The 26,076-nt window shown below is 31.3% G+C and overlaps 2 protein-coding genes across 2 annotated transcripts; both read left to right on the top strand.

Annotated features, from left to right (window-relative positions):
* On the top strand, nucleotides 1-9,898 carry LOC126769451 (putative cyclin-dependent serine/threonine-protein kinase DDB_G0272797/DDB_G0274007). The gene is made up of 3 exons (XM_050488261.1): nucleotides 1-27; nucleotides 213-264; nucleotides 7,571-9,898. Exons 2-3 carry the CDS (start codon nucleotides 247-249, stop codon nucleotides 9,827-9,829), a joined length of 2,277 nt encoding a protein of 758 aa, XP_050344218.1. The 5' UTR covers nucleotides 1-27; nucleotides 213-246; the 3' UTR covers nucleotides 9,830-9,898.
* A 6,015-nt stretch (nucleotides 9,899-15,913) lies between these two features.
* Nucleotides 15,914-25,831, top strand: LOC126769441 (putative uncharacterized protein DDB_G0282133). The gene is made up of 2 exons (XM_050488243.1): nucleotides 15,914-15,978; nucleotides 22,572-25,831. Exons 1-2 carry the CDS (start codon nucleotides 15,958-15,960, stop codon nucleotides 25,824-25,826), a joined length of 3,276 nt encoding a protein of 1,091 aa, XP_050344200.1. The 5' UTR covers nucleotides 15,914-15,957; the 3' UTR covers nucleotides 25,827-25,831.
* Nucleotides 25,832-26,076: the final 245 nt, after the last annotated feature.

Below are 26,076 nucleotides of genomic sequence, written 5' to 3'. Positions count from 1 at the left end.
TACTCGACCACTGGAACACGATATCAGGTACGGTTGACCAAATAAATAAAAAAGCTCATACAATATTGACATCTAACAAAATATAATAAGCCCCATTTTGGCTTGTATGTTTTAAGCTGTATGTTGTATGGTCTCAATGTAAAGTGCAGATTAGTGTAGTGTTGTGAGGTGTAGTGTTGTGATTGATGAGGATTTTTTTTTTCTTTTGACAGAAAGTGGAGCGGCATTATACTTCGCAGTTTCAAAATGCGGTGGTTTTCAGTGGTAAATATTTTATTTTTGTTTCATTATTTTTTTATAAAAGTTTTGTAAACGAAATATTATCGAACGTTTATCAAATACGCTGACAGTATGTACCGTATGTTTTATAAATTGATTCAATTCAATGATTATTCAATGATATATCTAATGGTCGATTTTTAAATGGACTATTCATATAGCGGTATTTTATGTACAACGTTTCGTCATATTTTAAAAATATATTAAACACTTGATTACTTGAGTAATGTAATAACAAGTAATTACTTAATACTCTGAGTATCTAATTTATGTGAATATTAACCGATGGTTGCGTGATCGGTGAAGAAGGAAAACAAGTATGTTTCCACCAATCCATGTTGAAGAAGCGTGGTGAATAAACTCCATCTTCCTAAGCAGGAGAAAAAGCCTTAGCTCAACATTTACATGCTGTCACTTGATTCTTTTGAGATTTTGTTTGCTTCTAATATATACATATATGTTACCGAATACTTCCCTGATTAGTAATTGAACCCCAGATTACTAAGCGTATTTTTTTAAGTTTATTTTGCTTAATTATAGGATATATAAACTTTCTATTCAGTTTTTATTATCAGTTTTAATTTTTTTAAACATAGCTAGTAAAATCAGCAAGTACAGCTGTTGGTTTTGCGCCTAAATTCCTTCCGATTGTATCAAATTTTACCAATACTCTCACAATACCTACCTTAGGTGTTATAAGAGCGAGGGAATAGAGAATGATTTTAATGTGCACATACTTAATAAATGTCCTGCGCTGGAGAATCTCCCTCGAGAATGGTTACCATAGCAGAAGTTAGTTATGACATCACTTGTGTTTAAAACGATAGCTGTGACGTTAGATGTATGTATATCGGTTTTTTAACAATGCTTTAGCAATATTTTTCATAGCTCAGGACCAAAACATCTCTAGGTATTGACATTAGAAAACCCTACAACCTTGTCCTCTTGCTTCCTTAAAATCTATATCGTGGTTACCGATTGATGAATAGTTTTCTTAATGTTCTTATCTTTATATATATAGCGCTTGTTAGCCCTCCTGGGTATCATTTGTATGTAAAATATTGTAGATTAAATAGGATCTCAATCTAGAATCATCACGAGATATTACAATACAATATGGAAATATATCTTAAATCTAATCTATTGAATATTTCTCATAAAAGTCGATTTACAATTATGTCATCTTATTAAATTAAATATGAATATAATGAACCAAAAGTTATGTATTCGTTTGTATTTTATTAATATGAAAGTATTGTTGTTTTGTGAAATTATCACGATAAATTTACTATAAAAATTTTGAAATTAGAAATGAGAGGCGCGGCGCTACTCTTATCGAATATTTTTGTTTGAATAAAACATAAAAACATACCGGCATATTACTTTCTATTTGCAAAGCTAAAAGGTTACACAAGAAATAGAGAAATTATAAAAAAGTTTCGAGATTAGAAATATAAGACTTTTAAAACGCAAATTGGTGGTAGGGCTTTGTGCAAGCTCGTCTGGGTAGGTACCACCCACTCATCAGATATTCTACCGCAAAACAGCAATACTTGATATTGTTGTGTTCCGGTTTGAAGGGTGAGTGAGCCAGTGTAATTACAGGCACAAGGGACATAAAATCTTAGTTCCTAAGGTCGGTGGCGCATTGGCTATAAGCGATGGTTGACATTTCTTACAATGCCAATGTCTAAGGGCGTTTGGTGACCACTTACCATCAGGTGGCCCATATGCTCGTCCACCTTCCTGTTCTATAAAAAAAAAAATAATGACCTAATTAATTTGCACTATATTAGATTTAACTAATAATATTTAATAATTATAAAAATTTTCTTATGGATTATTAGGCGAAAGTTGTATTATAATATTAATTTAATTGATAATTAACATTTTGCGACTGGTTTGTTGACCTGATCTAGTTATGAGTTTTCAATCTAAGTATAGTGACAATCTCGTTGATGTAGTGGCTAGGTGATAAGGTTAAAAAAGATCCTGTGTTTAAACTCTAGGCATAGACAATAAATGTTACGTATTTTTACTGTCAAGAAATTATCAATAGCATTCCGAAGTTGTAAAGTTGTCAGTAATAACTTCCGTGCCTCGTCGTCGGGATCGGATTGCTGTCCCATCGGATTATGGGAGTGATGATTATGGGAATGACGGTTTAGAGAATGCACCTGTGTTTGCGCACATCAATTCCATCGCGCACAAAGAAATTTGGCAACTCCTTTCTTTGTCGCGCTACCAAAAAATGGAATTCCTTACTAGCTCACGTGTTCCCCTCCTCTTACAACCCGGGTTCCTTCAAACGAGGCGTGAAGAGGCATCTTGCGGGCCGGCAAGGCGGGGACGGCTAGTACAGAACATTCTTCCCGACTGTACTGGCCGTCGTCGCGTTTGGACTCTACTACCACTGACCATCAAGTGGAGTAGAGTCATTTGCCATCCCGGGGCATATATATAAAAAAAAACATACTTGTGCATTATAACGCAGTAGGCATTGTTCGCTGTTTCATTGAGAATGGCCCTCGTGACCGAAATTGATCAGGAAGAGATCATCATAAGTGCTATACTCGTATATAACAGCAACGAATAAAATAGTATATCTTTTAGATACAGATTTAATAAAACATTCTTTGTTTTAAATTTAAATTGTAACAATAATTTGAGAAAAATTGCGAAATCAAAGCATACAATTTAGCGTTATAGATCGTTCAATTAGAATGTATTTCATGCTCGATCGCAATACACTTATTTATAAAACAACACAAAACATGTTTCTGTCTACTTCCTAAGTACTAAGTTTCTTAAGTAAGAGATATATTATACTAAAAGGATTTTATTGGTTTATAGTTAACTCACATGAATAATAAGGAAAAGAGGCGTAAAATCGTTGTTTTAAAATTAAAATATTTTATATGCTAGCTATTTATGTTTCATTCAGTTACATATTGTAATCGCACCTCAAACGATTAACCATTATTATTATAATTTTTTATAGAACAGGTAGGCGTACGAGCATATGGGCCACCTGATCGGTCACCAACGCCCATAGACATTGGCATTGTAAGAAATGTTAATCATCGCTTTCATCGCCTAAGCGCCACCAACCTTGGGAACTAAGATGATATTTCTATGTGTCTGTAATTACACTGGCTCACTCAACCTTCATACCGGAACGCTAATATAATACCAAGTACTGCTGTTTTACGGTAGAATATTTATTATTTTTATTTACAAAAGATTAAATTTTCAGAGAAGGTGTACTGCATTTTGTAATATTAAATTTTGAGGTCGTAGTTGTATATCATTTACTAACATATGTATTATTACTAATATTTATAGTACTTTTTTTAAATATTTTGCATTAATAGTATTGTCTTTTAAACGCATTAATATACAATTGCTCATTTCTATTGGATAGTTTGGTGTCTTTGTAACCTATATATTGTTATATTTTGTTTAATTTTATTTGTTTTGATAACAAAAGACATAGCGGTATGTTAACAGTTATTTGGCAAATGATCGAGAACGTACGTGTTGTTGCCTAGATTTTAGTATGCACTGTAATACCTAACTCTCTTTTGCAATGTGCTCATTCCTTTATCTATAGTCGTTATAATGAACACACTTTCCCGTTGCATTCATAGAAATAAATAATAGTTAATATTCTCGACCTCACACAAGCTTAATTAAAAAAAAATTATATATATATATATATATATATATATTTTCGAAATGAAACCATAAAATATCCTATTTGTCTTAACATGAACTCAACCGTCTACAAATAATGTAACAGAATAAAAACATTAGCGATAAATTATTTCTCAAGTTTTAAATACTTCTTTACCAGCCTTTTTAAGAGCTTTAAACATTTATATGAAATATTGCGTTTCGTGTATTTGACCAATTTCTATAGAATCACAATTTCATTATCGTGTAATTGTGCATATAGATGCGATATATGGTAATAAATAACGTTAATCGTTGTACCATAAAAATAATTACACGATTCAATCAATCGTTTAAAAAAATATATTGAATGTTATCACGATATACAACGAGATGTTTGTTTATGAATCATTGTACCGATATGATTTTGAATAGTAGTTGTTATACTAATAATAAAAATTAATGTACCATTTTATTTAACTGTTTTAACATATTTTTTTTTACAAAATAGTAGATTTTAATCGACTTTAGTAATGTTAAGTTATTTATACTTTACTTATTTTGTATGTTTATCGTTAAGGTATAGAAAGGTTTAGTGGGGAATTAATAATGTGATTAACGTAAAAATATACTCGTATTTAATGAAATAAGCGTTATCTATCCGGCTATGAATGGAAATGGTTATAATTAAAAATATGTAATAACTGAAAGTACGTTTTAATAATACAATAAACAAAATATATTTTAACTTTATAAATAATTGCAAATAAAAAAATCATATTGAAAAGCTACTTCAACAAAGTTAACTTTTATAAATACTGTTTAAAGCATTTGTTCTTGGAGTTCTATATATTAATGATTGAGGCTTATGTTATTATTTTTTTAAATAATCTTGATAGTCTTTATCTCAACAATACAGAATTTAATAATATGTAAGAATTCAATTATCCGAGAAATTATTAAATATTTATTAAGGAAATAGGAATAATTATTCGATATACATACATATGTAAGTTATGCGTTGAATATTTGAATTAATAATGTAGTTTTATATAATACAACCATTTCATTAAATTGTTGATGAGTCGAAAGATCTTAGATAATGTTTTACGATTTCAATGCTAGGGTAAGTAAGCTACTATTAAAATTTACTACCATTATGAATTCATCGTTGAACGCTTAATCATCTGTAAGTCACGTGCGACCTGAAAACCCTTTTTGGAACATATTTCCATATGATTCTGCAATAATTTGTGTGGTTGTTGTTTATTTATACATTCATTAAGCACGTTGTTTATTTACGAAACGTATTTGATGCTTATGAAATAAATAGAGATGTAAGCTAATAAATTTTATTTAAGTTTTTAAGTGTATTTTCCAAGACGCAAAAAGTTACGACAGTGTAGTTTTCGATACTTCGTTTACTATTGTAAAACAGAGCTTATATAGTCGTGTCTGCTACTAAGTGGATAATAGGTTGTCAAGCGATTACATTAATGGTGATCAACTGCGCGTTAGTTTATATATTTTCAATTAAGATAACTATATTTACTATTTGACACATTGAACAAGTTCCTCATTTCATAATGAGTTATCGCAAATATTCGAAGTAATCTTCTAACACAAAGTTATGTTAGGCAGTCTCCACTAATGTCATAATTTGACCTGGATTAGCATTAAAATCACTTTTACAAGTCACCATGATTGCGCACACGCTGTTATAGCTGGGTCATTTAATCTTCGAATACATTTCGACTAGTTATTTACTGATCAGTTACATAACTGTAATCTTTATCTGTTTTATTTGCATTTGTTTTAGAACATTGTTGTACAGCTAATCGAAGGTAAGTAAAACATTTATCTGACTGTCGAATCCGATGGGTTATTTAATGCCAAAAAAACTGTGAAGTTTTTGATTTTATTGTTTTTAATATTCTTGGTATTAGAGCGCCTTCGTGGTATCCTATTTATTTCTTATATTTTATAGTGTCATAAGGAAAGCTAAAGACACGTAAGATGTTATTTTTATCACCAAGTTTTATTGTCTTTACTGAATAAACTTGGAGAGAGTGAGGTCATTGTTTCGTCCTGAGAATCGTAATTACGATTTATATAATATTCCTGCCACAATTCCACGTGTGTAATTGTGTCAGGAATACTATTTAAATCGAAAGAATATATCTTTTATGTAATAAGTATTGCAATAACTGTATAAAGTTGATGATATTTTTACTCAGTCAGGATTATAGAGCGGAAAATGTTAGTTGATATTTAGCAATCCCATTGGACGCGATTTAACTTTCTCTTTTTATTGTCGATTAAATCCACTATTCTCACTTTCGTCTCGCGTTACTCCAACAACACGTCATGCGCTTCATCTTTGCATGCGTGCAGTCAGATTATGACAATTTGTACGTGTTTCAGCGAAAGCTTGTTAATAATTGTTTGTTTGTGTTTGGACCATTAATTATTTTTAATTGAACAAAACTATGTTATAATGACTGTGAATGTTTTTATATTTAGATAAAATTAAATCCTAAGCTTGATATTTAATAGTTTAAATTTTTGTGTTAATTTTATAGCTGTAATTTGCTACACGCTTAGTGGTCGTTAGCATTTTTTAAAATTTTTTAGTGAAAGAGATATTTAGCAAAACAGTAAAAAGGTTAATATATTATCGCGGAAAAATAAATTTGAATAACACATTACCGGAACACCAATAATAATCTTTCTTTCCGCTATGTTTTAATTAATAATACATAATTAATAAGTTGAACTTGTTGCATCATAGTTGGATTATTCATGGAGTAATAGAGAAATTTATATAATTTTTAATGATGCGATAAATTTATGCGTCGAGGTCATGGAAAGCTGACATGGCGTGTCGGAGGATGTTGCAGATGTTTAAGAAAATGTATGTTATATAAAATATAAATTATGAACCAAGATTATTTATTTGTCGAACAGCTTTTAACTTAATCATTCTTACGAGTCTATTTGTCTTTAGTCGTTTTCCTTATATTGTTACGTTGTTTTTCATAATTATATTTATATTTTATAATTAATAATAATAAATTGACTGCCTCGTTGGTCTAGTGGCTTGATTTAAGGCCGCAGACTCGGAGGTCCTGGGTTCAATTCCTAGGTCGGGCCAATAAAAAGTTATTGGGTTTTTCTGTCGGAAAATTCTCAGTAGCAGACCGGAGTCTGAAAGTTAGACGTGTGCACACTCCCGTGCCTTGGAAAGCACATAAAGCCATTGGTCCTCCGCCTGAACTCTTTCCGGTCGTGTCGGATTATCATCCCATCGGATTATGAGAGTTAGGGAATAGAGAGTGCACCTCTTTTTTTGCGCACACACTTGTGCACTATAATTTCTCCTGCATAGTTGGCTAATATCTCTTGAGATTGGGCACCGTGGGCGAAATCGGTTTGGAGGACATTATTTTATAAGTATATATTTTTAATATATGCATAACATCCGATGATACAGGCACTACATAACCTACTTTTTATGAAGTAATTCTAAGAATATATTTTTTTTTGCATTAGTTCAGAACATTTTCAAAACATTAATAAATACTGAGACACTAAATGTTTCTTTTCTTAATTTCAGGTGATTTTTTGTCTGGCGCTGACAGCAATTATAGCTGATCCAGATCCTAAGAAATTTAAAAATGAGTCTAATGAAAAGGATAAAAAGGCTGAAGCCCTGACAAATGACGAAAAAATTTTTTTAAGAGAAGTTGAAGAAAAGTTTGGCGTGAAATCAGATGTTCCAGTACAAAGTGAAAAGAAAGAATCCAAAACTAAAGTGGATGAAAAGAACAAAGGCACTTCATCGTCACAACAAAAACCACCGTTTCCAGCTGTCATTGCAATAGAAATCGTAAATGATACGGATTCAAAATCAAAGGGCAAACGAACTATCGATGCTAATCTTGGTTATGGATATAGGACTAATAATGGCTATACTTACACTTACTTCGGAAAATCGAATCAAGACAAGGGAAAATTCATGATTTATCCTTATTCACAAGAAGATATACCCACGAATCAAAATTCACATGACACTAAATATAGTTCCTACTCAAAATCAAAATACTCATCTTCTTCTACAGATGTTGAAATCCAACCTTCACAGGCCTATGAATTGGTTCCTGTAAATAACGAAGAAACATCTTATGAATACAAAAAACCTGCCGTTGAGTTTAAGGATAACTATGAAAATATTTCAGAAACGCCTTCTGTGGGATATTCTGAAGGAAAAGCCGCTCAAACATTATACACAACTTACAATGGTCAAGAATTTTCAGGCTTAAGTGGACAATTTCCCACGGTGATGCCTAACTACTTTGTTAATCCCACACAGCTTCTTAATAATCCTTATTACCAGAACGCTGGTTTGACGCAAGATCATTTGCGTACTCAAAATTCATACTTAACTCAAAACAAAGGTATCGTACCTGTATTAGTATTAAGGGTCCCCAGTTCTTACTTAAAAAATCCAACAGCTGAACTGTATCCTGATTTACCAAACAATTATCCTCTATCGCAACATTTAAATAGTGTAAATCTCCAAGAATTAGTTAATCAATATTTCAAGAAAAATGGATTCTCATCTGCACCACAGATAATGTCTTATCAAAGCCAATCCGTATCTTCACCTGAAACAAGGCCACAACATTACTCAAATCCTTATGTCAAACCTACATATACTCAAGCCGATTACTCTGGTATACAATATTCTGCAGTAAAACCAGTTATGGCAAGATATCCTTTGACGTATACACAACAAAAATATTTAGTCTCTCAGCCCCAATCACTCTATCAAAGTCCAGCCTCGCAGCAGCATCATCAACAACAACAACCACAACAGCAGTATGAATATGAATATAGGTATGTACCTCAAACAGAAGTTAAAATGCGTTCTTATTATATTCAACCACAGTACCAACAAAGCGCACAGTCAGGTGCTATTTCTAATGAATATCAGCAATACGATCAATCAGTAACTCAACAAAAACCAAACTCAGATGATGCTTTATCAAATATTGAATATAGAACTCCACAATATTCTAGCAGCCATCAAACTGAAGAGGCTTCAGTGGAGTATGATACCCAAAATGCTGCACAGGTTTCTGCTCAACCAGATGTATCCCATTATGTATCTGCCAATTCTGAAGCTAATGGCTATGACCTAACCAAACAAAATGATTATACAAAACAATCAGAATCATCCGGATACAATACTGCATCTCTGCCTTCTTATAGTTCTTCATCCGATTATTATTCAACACAAACCGGACAGAAAAGTTCCGTTTCCATACTCCCATCTAAACTGATACATACTGAACAGTACCAAGACAACACTGGGTCTAACGAACCACAACAATATGCTTACCAAAGTGAAAAAATTGAAGATTCTAAAACGTATGTGCTTTCTGAAAACTATCCAAGCAAAGATCACACAATTGCTACCGTACTACCTTATTCCTACAACTCAAACACAAAACCGTCGCAATCAAGTATTCAGACAGTAAGCTACGTAACTCCTATGCCTTCAGCCAAATATCAATCTCAGTATAATGTAATGGTACCACAGACAGTGTTGAAAAATCCAAACAATGAGAAGGTATCTTATGTTAACTCTCAATCATTGCATTATTTGCAAGCTGGACAATACACTGATTCTAATTCTGGAAGTGATTATGCTGTAGGTAGTCAATACGTACAACAAATAGCCAACCAGCCATCATATCCTAGGAATTATCACGCGCACCCAAAAAGAATGGTAAAGGCACCAATGAAAACTTTATCTAAGCTGTCACCCAGGAAAACAAATGAAAGAAGCGAAAAGAAAAAGTCAACGTAATTTTGTTACCGTCTTAATAAATTATAATAAGTATTAATAAACCGTTAACGTTTTGTAAATATGCTAAAAATGAATTTAAGTGACAATGAATGTTTTACTTAAAACAATTTATATTATAATATTTCGTTTTATGTTAAGCTGCAGAAAATGAAAATATATAGATAGTTATATAGTTTCATACACATACCATAACCACGATCATAATTTTTTCATTCAACTCGACCAATTAAAAGCAATTTTGTCAAACCTAAGGCACAATAAAAAAAAGTTATGATCGCGGCTACAACCCTAATTTAATATATAACATTTTTCATACACAGTATCTGTGTATAAGTTCCATTTATATTATGTACTTATCTATAACTATAAAATTAAAAACACGCAATGTTGAGTATGTCAACATGTAATTGCTGCCATCATTACCTATTTATTGCTTATAATAATTCCAATTAGTCAAAATATTGTTTTTTATTGATCCTATAAAACTGTAAATTTTTTTCATTATCAGCTGATTTCGGCTGTTTTTAAGTGCAATATTTTTAGATGTTTAAGTGAAAAATGTTACTATTATTTCTTTATAATAATTATGTTTGTTAATTTTAGACTCATTTTTGTGTATGCAAATGATGTTGTTGAAATAAATATCTTTAAGCTGACTTTTTTTATTAGTATCCTTAAACAAAGAATAAACATAACCATAATCAAATCAAAATTCTTCATTGAACATAGAAGCATTACATTTACTTATTGATTGTTAAATAGAAACTACCAACGGTTCGGAAAACAAATACCCTGACTCTTGAGTTCTCAAAGAACTGGCAAAAGAAACTAAGTGGATTTTTTTTAAACTCAACTATGAATAGAATGGTTAATATAAGATTTTAATTAGGCGTTTAAGTTGTCGTCACATATTAACAACAATAATATAAAAATTAAGACAGAAGACGATTAAAATTGCACATTTACTTCAATAATCCTATAATTTCCAGTGATACTGTCTGGAAATATCAACATCAAGCGGACACATCAAAAATGACAATGACAATATCTTATGATAAATACTAGGTTTAGGTTTTTAAGTTTATCCATATACATAGGTATTTTTCATGAAAAAACACCAACTAGACCGAACCGTAGACGTTAGCCGGTTACAAGTAGTTATAATTTAGTACATGATAACCGATATAAGTAAAGATTGAATTGGATAAATTAAAAGAATATATATAAAGCATTGTTCATAATCCATGTACAAACAAATGACGAATCCTTCACTAGGCATTGGATAATCATAATATTATTATGTTTGAGGATTTATTCAAAATTTTACTATAATATGTTCTTATTTTATTACAAAAATTATTCACCGTACCGTTCATAAAATCCTAGATCACAATAAAATTTATGTGTGTGTGTGTTATGTGTGATTGCTATTAAGCGCAATTCAGTATTAATTTTATATCTAAAAAAATTATAATATTTTGTAAGTAATCACTTTCTATAACTACAATCTCGACATATTAAAAAACTAAATAAATATCTTTTTCGATTAGACAAAATATTTCTTAAGCCCAATAATATTTTTTTCCTTTCTCAGTCTGCGTGTAATGTCATTCAGTGGTGAGATATTTGTAAGTCGAATTAAAACTTAATAAAATGATGATAATAAATATAATAATAACAATAATGTCCTCCAGACTGATTTCGACCACGGCGGCCACTGTCAAGAGAGATTAATAACTACGCAGGAGATATTATAGTGCACAAGTGTGTGCACAAACACAGGTGCACTCACTATTCCCTAACTCTCATAATCCGATGGAACGGCAATTCGACACGACCGGAAAGAGTTCAGGCGCAGGACCAACGGCTTTACGTGCTTTCCGAGGTACGGGAGTGTACATATTTCCAACTTCCAGATTCCAGGCTGCAACTGAGAATTTTCTGATAGAAAAGCCAAATAACTTTTTATTAACGCTACCTGGGAATTGAACCCAGGACCTCCGGGTCTGCGGCCTTATATCAAGCCACTAGACCAACGAGGCAGTCAATATAATAAATATATTGTCTATTGGAACGTCTATATTTAGATACATCGTTATAATGTCCTAAGTATTCATAAAGTTAGTATGTTCTTTCTATAGGATATGATTTTACATCCGTTTACATGATGATTGAGATAATGATAAAATCCTGCAGGCTGATTTAAGCCGCGGCGAACATTCTCAAATTCGCAATGAGTACTAGCTGACTATTATTATAAGCTATTATGTTATAGCGCAAAATCAAGCAAAATAATAGTAGTCAACATGTTATATTATTATATTATTTTTCAACTTTATAATATTAGTCTTGCAATTTGAGGTACGGGAATTTAAGCACTGCCAAGGATCTGTAGCTTTATAAGCTACTAGACCAACGATAAGATATTAAAAATTGGGGATAATGATTAATAAAAAAAAAGAAACAAATTTCTTTTAAAGAATAAACTTGTAATAATAATATATTGATATTTTATTTAAGGCCATTTGTCTCCATGCAAAGGGCGTTTGATCATTGATACTTTCAACTTTGAACTTAGTAATGTACGTTGAACACTCCCATGATATTGCTTATTCGAAACAATGAAACATTATATAATCATTCCTAAGTTCTTTGAATAATAAAGATAGACTTGGCTTTCGCTGGATCCACATAAACAGCGTTATAACCTCTAATACAATAAAATGGAGGTTTTCGTTTGGTGACTGATTACCTATAAAATTTTATACAACAATTTACGACGGGTAAATATTATTACTGTCCTTGTCATATAAAGTAGTTTTATAGTTAATGGCTTCGAAATTATTGTAGAATATAAAAAACGCCGTCATTAATTAATGAAAAATTCTTCATGAATACTTCAAATAATTGGTAGTTACTAAATACATTATTTATCCTGATAATCCAAATAAAGAAATTATGGCAATACATAAAGTTCCTGTTGTTAGACATCCTGTATTGGTTATGTAATTGATTAATTTATTTCAATTCCTAATTTTTTTACTACATACAAGCTTAGCGAACGTCAACCGCCTGATACTTTTATATAGCACCTCTACACAAATGATTCAAAAATATTTTTTTTATCACAATTTGACTTTACTAGTTGTATGGATTGTTGTTGTGTTAGTCCATCTCGGTAGGCTAGCCATCATTATAATTGCTAGGTTATTGCTTGAAAGATAAGCATTTACAGGCACAGGAGTAGGGTCTTAGGTCTGGTACAAAGTAATTAATGATTTACACTTCTTACAATTTGAATATCTATAGGCAGTGTACCATCAGTTGTCATCGGGTGTCCAATTACCTCTCTATCTTTCTTTTTTCATGATTTCCTTCATACTTTTATTTTTTAAAAATTGCACGTTAAATGTTGTAAAATTATTCCAAAAACAGTGCAAGAATTTTCACTCGCTAAATATATTATAAATATAACAGAAAAATGAAAACATACGTTCTTTGGTCATAGCGACCGTGTATCACATAGATTTTGTAACAGCCTACCGGAATAATACGTGTCTCTGCTTTTCCTATTCCTGCTCGGTCTGGTACGGAGCCGGTATTGAAGAAAATGCGGAAGGGTACAGCGAGAGAAAACAGCCCTACCCAGTACTTGAATTTTTATGTGTCATGTTGCTATTTGTATAAAACTTACTATGGGACTGCATATTACGAATCAATTTATCGTAAAAGTATTATTTATTATTTTCAATAATACCTACGAGTAATAATATAAGTGAATTATATAAAGGAGGTTAAAATTAGGTAGTATCTGTTATATTTCAAGATTCTAACTTAGTTTTGCACGTACTTTTTTTGTGTTATTATATGCTTTCGAGCTTTTCAGAATAAGATCCAAATTTCTTTTATGGTAGAGAACAGTAAGACTCGACGAAATATTTCAAAATAATTACATATGAATAGATGACATGTGATGAATATTTATAAAAGAAATAATGCATTTTATGCATGTACTTCCTATGACAATAAATTGTAAAAAAAGTAGTAATTGTATTGATAATATAATTGTGTGTTATGTGTATTTTATATTTACATTTATTTATTAGTTTGTTTAATTCATAAATTAATATTATTTTATTTATTATTACAGCACCACTTACCTCATATCCTATGAGTTATTACTTACACACGGTGTAACACCGTTGGTTGCCTGGAAGAGATCGCTATGTAGCGATAAGGTCGCCAAAATTGTATGCTACTTTTATTTAGACCGTATGCATGTTCTGTATTTTTCTCTTTGTGGTGTAAAATAAAAGTATGAAGTAAGTAAGTAATTGGTTCGTGTATCAAAATGCGTTTCATTTGTTTTTTTCTATAAAGTTAATTAACGCAATGTATCAGAGCCTATCCACTTGTAAGACTTTTCCTAGCAATGCTTAGGACTTTATCTTTATTGTAGCATATTTGCAATGTCATTTATTTAACAAGCACCTATCTGGCAAGCTTAGAAAGCAAGCCATTTTCTGTGCCCATTCATTTATTAGAGAGACGCCCAAGGAATATCTAAAACCATCAAACTCATAAACAAGGGGCAGGTGTGTTCCTCCTGAGGCGTTAGTATTGTTGAGATAATAGCGCTGTAATAACACTGGTCGTTTTTTGAAGCAATTTAACTAAAGCGGTTTTAAGCACTGCAAAGTGTCACTGATAGTATGATTAAGTTAATCGTAACTTTATACTAGGAAGTGATCGTTAATCAATTTGATTTTGATCACTGTTATTGGACTGCTTGTAGCCGTTGGGTATTATTACTGAAGTTTGACATAGCATCTAAGTGTAATGGCGTCATTATGTTATATGTTTTACGAGAGTTTGTAGCGTGTACCTTATTTCTTAACGTAAGTTTTTTCGTTAACGTAACGGCTTTAGGAGCCGAGATGGCCTAGTGGTAAGAACGCGTGAATCCTAACCGACGATCGTGGGTTCGAACCCGGGCAAGCACCACTGAATTTTCATGTGCTTAATTTGCGATTATAATTCATCTCGTGCTTTACGGTGAAGGAAAACATCGTGAGGAAACCTGCATGTGTCTAATTTCACTGAAATTCTGCCACATGTGTATTCCACCAACCCGCATTGGAGCAGCGTGGTGGAATAAGCTCCAAACTTTCTCCTCAAAAAGAGGAGAGGAGGCCTTTAGCCCAGCAGTGGGACATTCACAGGCTGTTACTTTTAACGGCTTTAGGCTACTTTGAATAACTCGATATATTTTAATTAAGTAACAAATATTGTATATTATTTATACTACATTATATTATATATGTATGTATTAAATTAATTTTTGCATTTGAATTTTAACAAAATGAATATAATTATTATAATGATTTTATAAGTTGCGTAAGCATGCAGTCGAGTAAGTTGCTTTGATGAGAACTTTCTTCACTTATTCAATTGTCTTTATAAAGTTATAACAAGACATAAATTGATACTATAATTTATTATAGATATTGAAATACTGAAAGCGTTGAATAGGAGAAGGGTATGCTGGACGTTTGCTAGACGTTGGCGATAAATAAAGAACAATGTTTCTAAAACTTTGCATGTTGTCATAAAAAACTGATATCGATTTTTAAAAAAAAATAAATAAATATGTAAAGTAGTAATAACCGTGCGACAAAAATAAATACAAAGTAGTAATTATTTATGTTAAATTACGTCAGTTATTGTATGAAAGTAACAATAATATTTAGTGTTGAAATTTTAAATGTTAAAGCATTTTAGTACAGAACAAATAAAAATAATCGTTTACACTAATTAAAATCTGTAAACTTTGAGAAGCTGTAGCCGATGTGCATGTGTGCAGTCACTTGCATTTATCTCTATGCACCCACCGTTGCACACAAGCGCATTACCACGCTCCGCTACCCCCGTATATAAACCTAAGATTACCTATCCTTGAACTTCATTTCACCACTGCTAAGGCAACATAACAAACCCTTGACAATTTAAAAATACATCAGGCAATATTATAGTGCAAGGATTTTAGTGTATGTGTAAAATGTTGTGATTATATCATTAAAAAAAACTGTGCTTGTTGGTGTTCTTTTAAATTAAATCAAGCGTACAAAATGAAGACTGTAATGCAAACGGTTAGTAATTTTACTTCTGGTTTATATATTAAAATATATTTTATACATCATATTTCAATGAAGCTATTGACTTGTATAATTTTTATTTATTGATTTTTACCATTATTCATAAATAGTTACTAATCAATTCACAATGGTAATAATTTTAAAGTCGTGTATGATAAAAATTACTTTATTAATAATACATGACATGTTAATTTAATTTCTAGCGCTAATTATGTAATAATGAATTCACTTTGAAAACGTAAATTAATTACAGACACCGTGACACCGATTAATGTTGGATACTTTATGTACTGCTCTTATATTTAGTAGGTTATTATTTACATGTAAAAAATATGGAAACAAATTAATACATATTAAATTAATAATGGTTTTTGGTTTGCTCTGAAAATTTCTTATGACAGTATAGTTTTCATTCATATTCCGCACTAGAGCAAAATTATTATCTCTATTTAAATTGCTTTAGAGAGTATATATTGAATATAAAAAATTAAAGTGAAAATAAATATTTTTTTAAGTATAAATAATGAGATATACAATTTTAAGTAAAAATAATGACCGCATGGAATTTGGAAGGAATGTTAGCGCAATTTCTCAATGAACGTAATTAAAAAGTTTATTATATTTATATGTGTTGAAATCTAAGCGATTTCAACACATATAAATATAATAAACTATATAATTTTAAAGCAATTTCTAGTATTTTATTTACCGAGATAGTGTCAAAACACATGTTTATTTCTATACATTACAGCTTTAATATAAAAATAGAAAATATTTTAAGTATATCGAGACATATATAAAAAACAGTGACATCGTTGATATACATAATTGTACATTTACTGAATATTACCATATTATATTTGACAGCCTTGTTGGTCTAGTGGCTAGATATAAGACCGCAGGCCCGGAGGTCCTGAATTCAAATCCCATGTCGGGCCAATAAAAAGTTATTGGGCTTTTCTGTCGAATATTGTCCATAGCAGCCTGGAGTCTGGAATTTGGTAGTGTGTACACTCCCGTGCCTTGAAAAGCATATAAAGCTGTTGGTCCTGCGCCTGAACTCTTTCCGATCGTGTCGGATTGCCATCCCATCGGATTATGCACTATAATATGTCCTGCGCAGTTGGTTCTCTTTTGAGATTGGCCGCCGTGGCCGAAATCGGTCTGGAGGACCTTATAACCTTAATTGAAAATATCAGTTCAGTATCAGATTCTTAACAATGAGTACAACATAAATAAGAAATTAAGAATCATCTTAATTTTAGAAAGCTGTTTAAAGTTAATTGTATCAATTAGCGAGTGTATTTTATGTACTTCGCAGCGGAAGGAAAAGAACAATAGACGGATATTAAAGGGGACGTCAAACAAGTTATTCAATCTGATTATATTGTATACGTAAAATTACCGTGTTTTCTTTAGAAGGGAAAACGAGTTGATATTAATACAAAACCCAAGTAACAATACAAAACAGTAACAGCCTATGAATATTCCTGGGCTTTCTCCTCTCCTTTTTTGAGTAGAAGGTTTGGAGCTTATTCCAAGACGCTTCTCCAATGCGGGTTGGTGGAATACACATGGCAGAATTTCAGTGTAATTAGACACATGCAGATTTCCTTACGATGTTTTTTTTCACGATCAAGCGCGATAAATTTATAATTCATCACATAAATTAAGTATATGAAAATTCAGCGGTGCTTGCCCGGGTTGGAACCCACGATCATAGGTTAAGATTCACGCGTTCTAACCACTGGGCCATCTCGGGTTTTTCGGCAAAATAAGGGTAACTTACTATTTGAATGACTACTGTATACATATATCGTATTAACTACCTCGTTAGTCTAATGCCTAGATTACAATGCTGTTGATCTGTAGGTTCTGGGTTTAAGCCTTGAGTCGAGCTAATGTAAAGTTTCTCAGTTATTGCAGTGTTTGATTGATTCAACACAATCTAAGAGACTTGATCAGTTCGATTTGATTTGATTAATTATTTTTGCTTTAATAAGTTAATTTATTAATAATAGACTATATAAGTTCAAGCTGTACAACAACTTTTCAAATTATTAAAACTTAACTGTAGGTCTGTTAATTTTGTTTTTTTTTTTTTTTATAGAATAGATAGGTGTGGACGAACATATAGGCCATCTGATAGTAAGAGGTCATCAACACATATAGACATTTTAATTGTAAAAAATGTTGACTACATTTCCATCGCCATTGCGCCACCAACCTTGGGAACTAAGATGTTGTCCCTTTTGCCTGTAATATATCTGATAAGTGATTGTGAGGATTTACTGGTGGTAGGGCTTTGTGCAAGCTCGTCTGGGTAGGTACCACCCACTCATCAGATATTCTACCGCAAAGCAGCAATACTTGATATTGTTGTGTTCCGGTTTGAAGGGTGATTGAGCCAGTGTAATTACAGGCACAAGGAACATAAAATCTTAGTTTCCAAGGTTGGTGGCGCATTGGCTATGTAAGCGATGGTTGACATTTCTTACAATGCCAATGTCTAAGGGCGTTTGGTGACCACTTACCATCAGGTGGCCCTTCCTATTCTATAAAAAAAAGTGGGTGTTACCTACCCAGACCAGCTTGCATATAACCCTACTATATTTAAAATTATACATTAATATTGAAATGTCATTGAAAATCCATTACAAATAAGTAATATGATATTAGCATGTATTAAAAATTTCATTAATGTTTTCCACCTGTGTTTAAATGGTTAAAACATTCCATCATTAAGCAAAGTCAAATTACGTCACGACCTGTTATTCCTATCTTTATCGATGATTGGAACATAGATAATGTTTACGCATTTGCAATTTATAGGCTCAAGTCGAGACTGTAATGATACACACAGTTGTTTCGGAAGTAGCACTGGAGATAAGTGCTTGTTTATTTTATATCTGGCCAATCTTAAACTCTGTACATTTATTTGAAGTAAATAGATAAATATACTTAGTTTGTCAGTTCAATAATTGAATTAAACTTAATAATATGTTTCAAATTAAAACTATGTCGGAATAATTTCATAATATATAAATATTTTATATTATTTCAATGAAAATATAAAAGTCAAATAGCATATTTTAATTAAGCTTCTTAAAAAATGAATATTGCTTAAAATGCATTCGTTATTATGAATGTTATTGACAATTTTATATTGCTACTTAATAACTTCGATTAAATACGTATGCCTTAGCTAAGAAAAGAAATGCACAATAAATAATCTTACATTAAATATAAACCATAGTATATTTTAAAACATTTGTCAAATGAAGTAAGAAAGTGTCGCTTACCGTTAAAATAAATCATTTAATATAAAAAAAAATGTTGAAACCCAGGTGGAAAATTGATGCATACACTTTCACTATATTACGCGTTACTATTATGTAACTTACCAAATTAGGCATAATGTCTTGGCCCGATTAGGGACAACACTATAAATCTAATTTTTTATATAACAGTGCATTGTTCTCAGATGTCTACTAAAACTAGTTATTTTTTAATTTTTTTTATTTTAAAACCACACGGACAACTTTTGTTGTTATATGGAATTAACAATAGAATACTTTTAGCCAACATTTTTTACTTAAAATAGTTTAGATTAGGCTAACTTAATGAAAATCTGAAAACTTAAACACTTACAACGTATATAAACTACAACTTGTAAGGAACAAAATATAAGAGAAAAAATAAAAATGACAGAAAATGTCAGCTTAGAATTAAATATTGATATTATTGGTTGGATTTTTTTCTTGTATTTTGTAGTAATTATATTGTTATTGAAAATAAATAGTTTTAAAATTGTAAAAAAAAAACACGATATGATTGTACACCAGTGTCACAACTTTCTTAAGAAATAAAGATTTATGTCATGTCATGGATCTTAAACTAGATAATATATACGCAATATTCATACATAATATATTTTCCATCACATAGATTCCATTTTGATATGCATATTTGCGTAAGAGTTTATAATAGTTGGTAAAATTTTTAATAGCTTATGGTAAATAGCCGGCTTAGTTATTTGCATTTCAACGGATTAAATTGGTAAAAAAATTACAAAGGTACTAAATCATTAATGCGTACTGCATTATCATGTTAAGCAGTTGTAAAAATGTAGATTGTATTTTTTTGATTATAATTTCACTTAATCTAATTGCTTTATTTCTAAAATAAGAAACGTAAGTGACAGAAATATTCTCATTGTTTTCGTGTTATATATATATTTTTAAATAGTCAATCGATTATTACTGAATGTATTATTAAAATATTTATTTGGAATTCGTTAAAAGAAGTATTAATTATATTTTTGTCCTAACATTAATTACTTACTTAATAATATTAAACTATTCTTAGAAGAATAGGTTAATAGTAGTAGTAGTAGTAAATATTCTTATAAGAATATTTCAAATTCAATTCATAAAACTAATCATTCTATGTGAGTGAAAATTCTGTACCTTCTCTTCTCTCAAAAATTTAAAAATGAAAAATTTGAAAATTTGAAAAATATAAAGAATAAATTCAATGATTGCTATTTAACATTGTAACAGAATAATAATCTAAATTAATTTTTGATTTTTTAAAACTACAATCTATGCTAATAAATGACGACACGTTATTATTCTAATGAGAAATCTACTTAACCAATATACATAAATATAAAACTTATATCAGAAACTGTGAAGCGTTTCGAATCAGGCTTTAGTACATAATAGTATTACATAAGTATTTGAGCTTCACAGTTTCACCCGCTTTAAATTTTGACTATTGACGTGACAAGCGCGGATTTCATGTTCTTGTAAAATGTAAATTATTATTTAACTTTCCCTGTGTCCCAGTCGTGACCAGTTGAACCAGCAAAGGCTAGAGAAAACGTGGATATATCAGATCTACTCGTCGCAACGCCCTTTGACTCCGGACATTGTTTATCCTTCAATAGGCTTGCGAATTTAACCTTTGTACTTTCTATGGGAAAATTATTGTGGGATGTATCGAATGAAAGGTACATTGGTACATCGATTAATAACTATACTCATTGTAAATATTATTAATCAGGCTCTGGTTCAACTGTTATTTATAATAAGTGTAGAGTAAGGGTCTATGTAAAACATTATATTGAAGGACAAGATACCGACAAAAATGGTTTTTCGGGCCATGGCCTTCGCTAGCATACACATAACATCCCAAGTTCATCATCACAATCAGATGAATAGTCTTGGAACACATAGAGTACAAATATATAACTGCACTGGTGGTAGGGTTTTGTGCTAGCTCGACTGGGTAAGTACCAGCCACTCATCAGACATTCTACCACAATTAAAAACAGCAGTACTTGGTATTGTTGTATATATTTTTTGGGATAAATGACGTGACGTGTATTTATTGTTCACGTTTTATATTATATTGTATAAAAAATCCAGAAAACAAATCTTGGATGTCGATTTAAGCCTACTTTTCACTGTCGTATCGAAGTACTGACTAAATATTATAACAATATTATAATAAGGTTTCCTTTCCAAAAAAAAAGAAAGGTTGTTTTAAAAATGCTTTATTTTGCGTAAGTATTATAAATAACAACTAAAATTAATAAGTAATAAAATAATATATACATATAAAAGGTAAGAAGTAATTTGAGATTTAGATCTGAAATAACGCATAAACGAGTGTGATTTATAGTATGAGAACAGCTGCTGTTATGTTTTACATAAACATGTATGTATTAAATATTATGACATAACTTTTATATTGAAGCATAAATCTAAAGGGAAGTATGCGACGTAAAATATTCCTATGTACTACTAAATTAAATTTAGTAACTTTACGTCATATTCATAGTATGTACTAGTTGAAAAATATAACATTAATTAATACATTTTTGTGTAGAGATACCCATACATACATCTTCGGTTATTCTCACGATGTCTTCAGCCATCGATAACGGTAGTATTCAAAGGAAATATTTATTATTCTGTACTAGCCGTGCGATTCTCGGAGGTTATCGGTTAACCTTTCGCTTTCTTCATGAACACCGTAACTAATGGCCGCTAAAGGAAATAATTTGATTTTCAGTAGTTTCACTTGATGTATGTAGCCTTGAAAACGATAGTTTGATAAATGATTAAATATAAATGATTATATAGATACATATGGTTTTACTTCATTAGTTATATAATTGATGTTGTTTTTGTTATGCTTCCTTTTTGTGTACATATCCTAAGATTGGCAGCTTGTGAAACACTGTCTGATAAAAGCTGCCTTTAGTGCCTTGTTACAAATGTACTGAATCACATAAATAAAAATAGCTTGTATTATTTATTTATACTAAAAATTATGTATTTATTTCATAGGTTAGTTATGATTTTACAAGGGTTGCCTTAAAGTGATTGTTGTTTTTGCGATATGAGCGTGTTGTTGCACCCTTATGTACTTCCTCTTATGACTGTGGCAGGGTTATTTATATATAGTATTTAGGTATACAATATAGTATTAAAAGCTTGTAATAACAGGACTATTGAATAATGGTTACACATTAAGTGGCGCTTATATTATTTTCATTTTTTTTATATCTGTTTCAGATATGGCTACTAGTTACAATTTTGATTATTAATAAAGTTTGCTGCCAAGATGGATACAGTGACCAAGACTTTTATCGGCTACAGCAGTACTCTAATAATAATGCCCAGACTGAAGCTGTTACCGGTTATAATACTAATATTATGCAAAGAGAACCGCACAGTCAGTCAATGACTTCTGCTGGTGTACAATATTTAAGCGACGAGAACAACAATGGTGATTATAGTCGAGGAGATCGTAGTAAGGGTCGAAAAGTTTACAGGATAAAGAATCCATTTCAACAACAACAGGAGGAAGACAAACCTTCTCAAGATACCGATACCCAAGACAGCGAAACCGGAGCTAGTAACCAGTATACGGGTATGCAATATTCCTTACCACCTGAGGATTTCTTACAAAGAATGAGAGCGGAAAGTCAATACCACAACCAACAACAGTTAAGTACTCCAGTTTCTGCGTCACCGTACACAGCTACTCCTCAACCGCAATATCAATATTCAACAATTCAGCCTTCGAATTATGATATAAATCAACAATCTAATCAGATATCATCCTTAGAGCCGAAAGCATATACACCGGTTTATCAACCGAATATAAATTCATTTCAGTACAGTAATCAAAATTTATATAATTTGGATAATGCACATAGCACACCCATTCCGCCTTACATGTCCACCCCGTTACCGAATACTCAGTACTTAGGGACGCCAGTGAATACCTATGTTTCTAGTTCTTCACCAATATATCTGTCTAGCCCTCAAAATGTACAACAGTATGTTTCTTCGCCTAACACAAATACTCAATCTGGGGTATTGGATTACAATAATAACAGAGTAACTACTATAGGAAGCAATTATGAAACCAATAATGATGTAAATAAAAGGAGGCAAATTGATCATTATGACAATTCTAACAATGGCGTAAGATATCCTACAAATATTCAAAATCAATATCAAAACGATTATACGCCATCAACAACTTCACCTACTTTATCGACTTATCCTGATTCTTGGCAAAATTCTTTGAGCACCGGCTATAACGTATTATCGAAATCTGAAAATGATTACCTGCAAACGCAATATCAAAATTTAAGATACAATAATAACCAGAAAGATAAGCAAGAAACAAACGCGGATGTTTCTAATGGTGATACACATCGTATCGGCAGTATGCAGTCAGCCAATAATGTATTTTTAAATTATATTCAACCTGATTATCAATTTTATAGTAACGTTAAAAGTCAAAGTAGAGACTCTGAACCAGAAACAAGTCAATCAGAAGTTTATTCACACGGTGACTATGGATGGAAATTATCTGATAAAAAATCTTCGTATGAGCCAGAAATATCCTCTAAAAATAATTATTTTAAATATCAAATACATAGTGTGCAACCGGATTCTGGAGCGGTAAGCCAAGTGAGTTTTCAAATGGATTCTAGCAAACCATACAATTATGAAACAAATACTAAGCCTATAGAAGAAAAAAAATTAGAAGCAGAAGAGTTTGCTAGAGCTGCTGTAAAAGCACATGAAAAATATAAACAACAATTAGAAGCTGGTAAATATCTATCAAATTCTCAATATAACAATAATGTTGTAAGCAACTCATTCGGTGTCGATTCGTATTATAATAATGATAATATGAAACAAAATAACAAATTGTATAATTATAATGCTTATGGAAATTCACAGTCAGAGGCCGTTACTTCATCTCCATTTTATTACATCAATTCAAGGGATAACTTAGATAGTAGAACGAAACAACCTTTTGATCATGACAAAGCTTTAAAAAATATCGTTTCTATTGATATGTCCAACGTTGTTCAAAATTCAGATTCATCTGTAAAGACTGATACAGATACAAGTAATCGATTTAATTTTTATGGGCACAATAAAGATGCCGAAGAACAAAATTTTAAACAGTATTCAAGACTGGCCGATTCATTTTATGGAGATAAAAACAGTCTTTATGCAATAAAATCAAAACCAGATGATTATATAAGTTTGGATAAACTGAAACAATCAGAATATGGAAAGCATCAGTTAGCCGAATCGTTTTATAACCTTGGTTCAGGAAATAAACGTCTTATAGATGAAATGACACAAACTCTTGCAAAGCAAATATCAAATAATCAACAGAATAACGTCCAATCATCAGCAAGTATTAATCAACAAGGATTACAACACTCTCAAATATCATCCGATATTGCCAATATATTAAAATTTAATGATATACCCTACCGCCTAACTCAAAGCTTAAATTCTAACTCTCAATATCTTCGGAACAACAACTTTGATCAAGGTAATAACCCATCACCTTTACCTGCACGAATCAATCAGAATGTGGAGAACCATCATATAGATGTTACAGCAGAAATTCTTAATAAATTGATGGCAAATAATAAACCAGCTAACTTGAAAATGAATAGACCTGATACTGACTTGCAGTCTGGTAATTTAATATCAACAATAAATGGTTATAAAGTTGCTAATCCATTCAACGTAGATCTTAAATTAGTTGCAGATATGCTAAAAGGGAAAGCAGCTGTTGATGAGAGTCAGATGACTTCATTTAATAATAAGCCTTTACCTATTAAATTAGATGTTTCGCAATTACAGCAACTTCTTCAATTTAAAAACGAAAATAATGCTATGGCCCTTAACAATGGTCTTAGTTCAATTACTAATTCCTTTTTTGATATTTATAATAGTGGGCGATCTCCTTACCAAGGTGTTAAATATTCACGTAGTGAAGAAGAACCAGAAAATATTCCTCTAGCAGACTCTTCAAATAATCATCCAATAGGAGCAGTTATAGAACAAGAGGGTGTAGTAGCAGGAGAGATAATAGCTGATGGATCTGAATCGGCAGAGGATGATATTTCATCAAATTTAGACGATGATAGACCAAATAATGTTGTTATTAGCTCTGGTCAAAGAGGTTTAGGGGACAGGCATAGGCAAATGAGTACATACTCTAGTCGTCATTCCTATAAAAGGAAATATCCTAAGTCAGAGTTTGAGGAACCTTACCCACTTCTTAAGCCCCCACCTCCTCACTCTTCACGCCATCGTCAAGGGGAAAAAAGCCGGCGACGAAGAGTGAATAAGCCTAAAATGCTAAGAGTCTTTAAAACTGAACCCTTATATGAAGCTGGTACATTTATAGACGATGATATAAAGCCAATACATATGAAACATGTACATGTAATAGCAGAGGATAAATCAGATACAGTAAATGAAGAAGAGACGATGTAGGTCGTTTTTTTGTTGTAAGACTTTCAAAAAAACTCGGATAGTTTTAGCTTATCCGTAGCTAGTATTTATATTTTTCTTATTATGAATAATTTAATACACAATTACTTTGCTTAAAAAAAAATAATTGGGACTTGAAGTTTTGAACCAAATTTCAGTAAACATGATCGGAGAGAAATGTTTAAAATAGGTAATAGTGCAAATCTATAAAATGTTTTTGTGTAGTTATCACTGTTATATAAATGCATTTTTT

Source organism: Nymphalis io, chromosome 7 (genome assembly GCF_905147045.1).
Source record: "Nymphalis io chromosome 7, ilAglIoxx1.1, whole genome shotgun sequence".
NCBI classification, from domain to species: Eukaryota; Metazoa; Arthropoda; class Insecta; order Lepidoptera; family Nymphalidae; genus Nymphalis; species Nymphalis io.
The sequence above is the reverse complement of the archived record's forward strand: the minus strand, read 5'-3'. Positions and strand labels throughout refer to the sequence as shown.

Excerpts from the sequence above, each read along its gene's own strand:
- LOC126769441 (XM_050488243.1), top strand. The coding sequence starts at position 15,958 with ATGAAGACTGTAATGCAAACG. Across the intron at positions 15,979-22,571 it reads TGAAGACTGTAATGCAAACG|ATATGGCTACTAGTTACAAT; the intron begins GTTAGTAATTTT and ends TATCTGTTTCAG.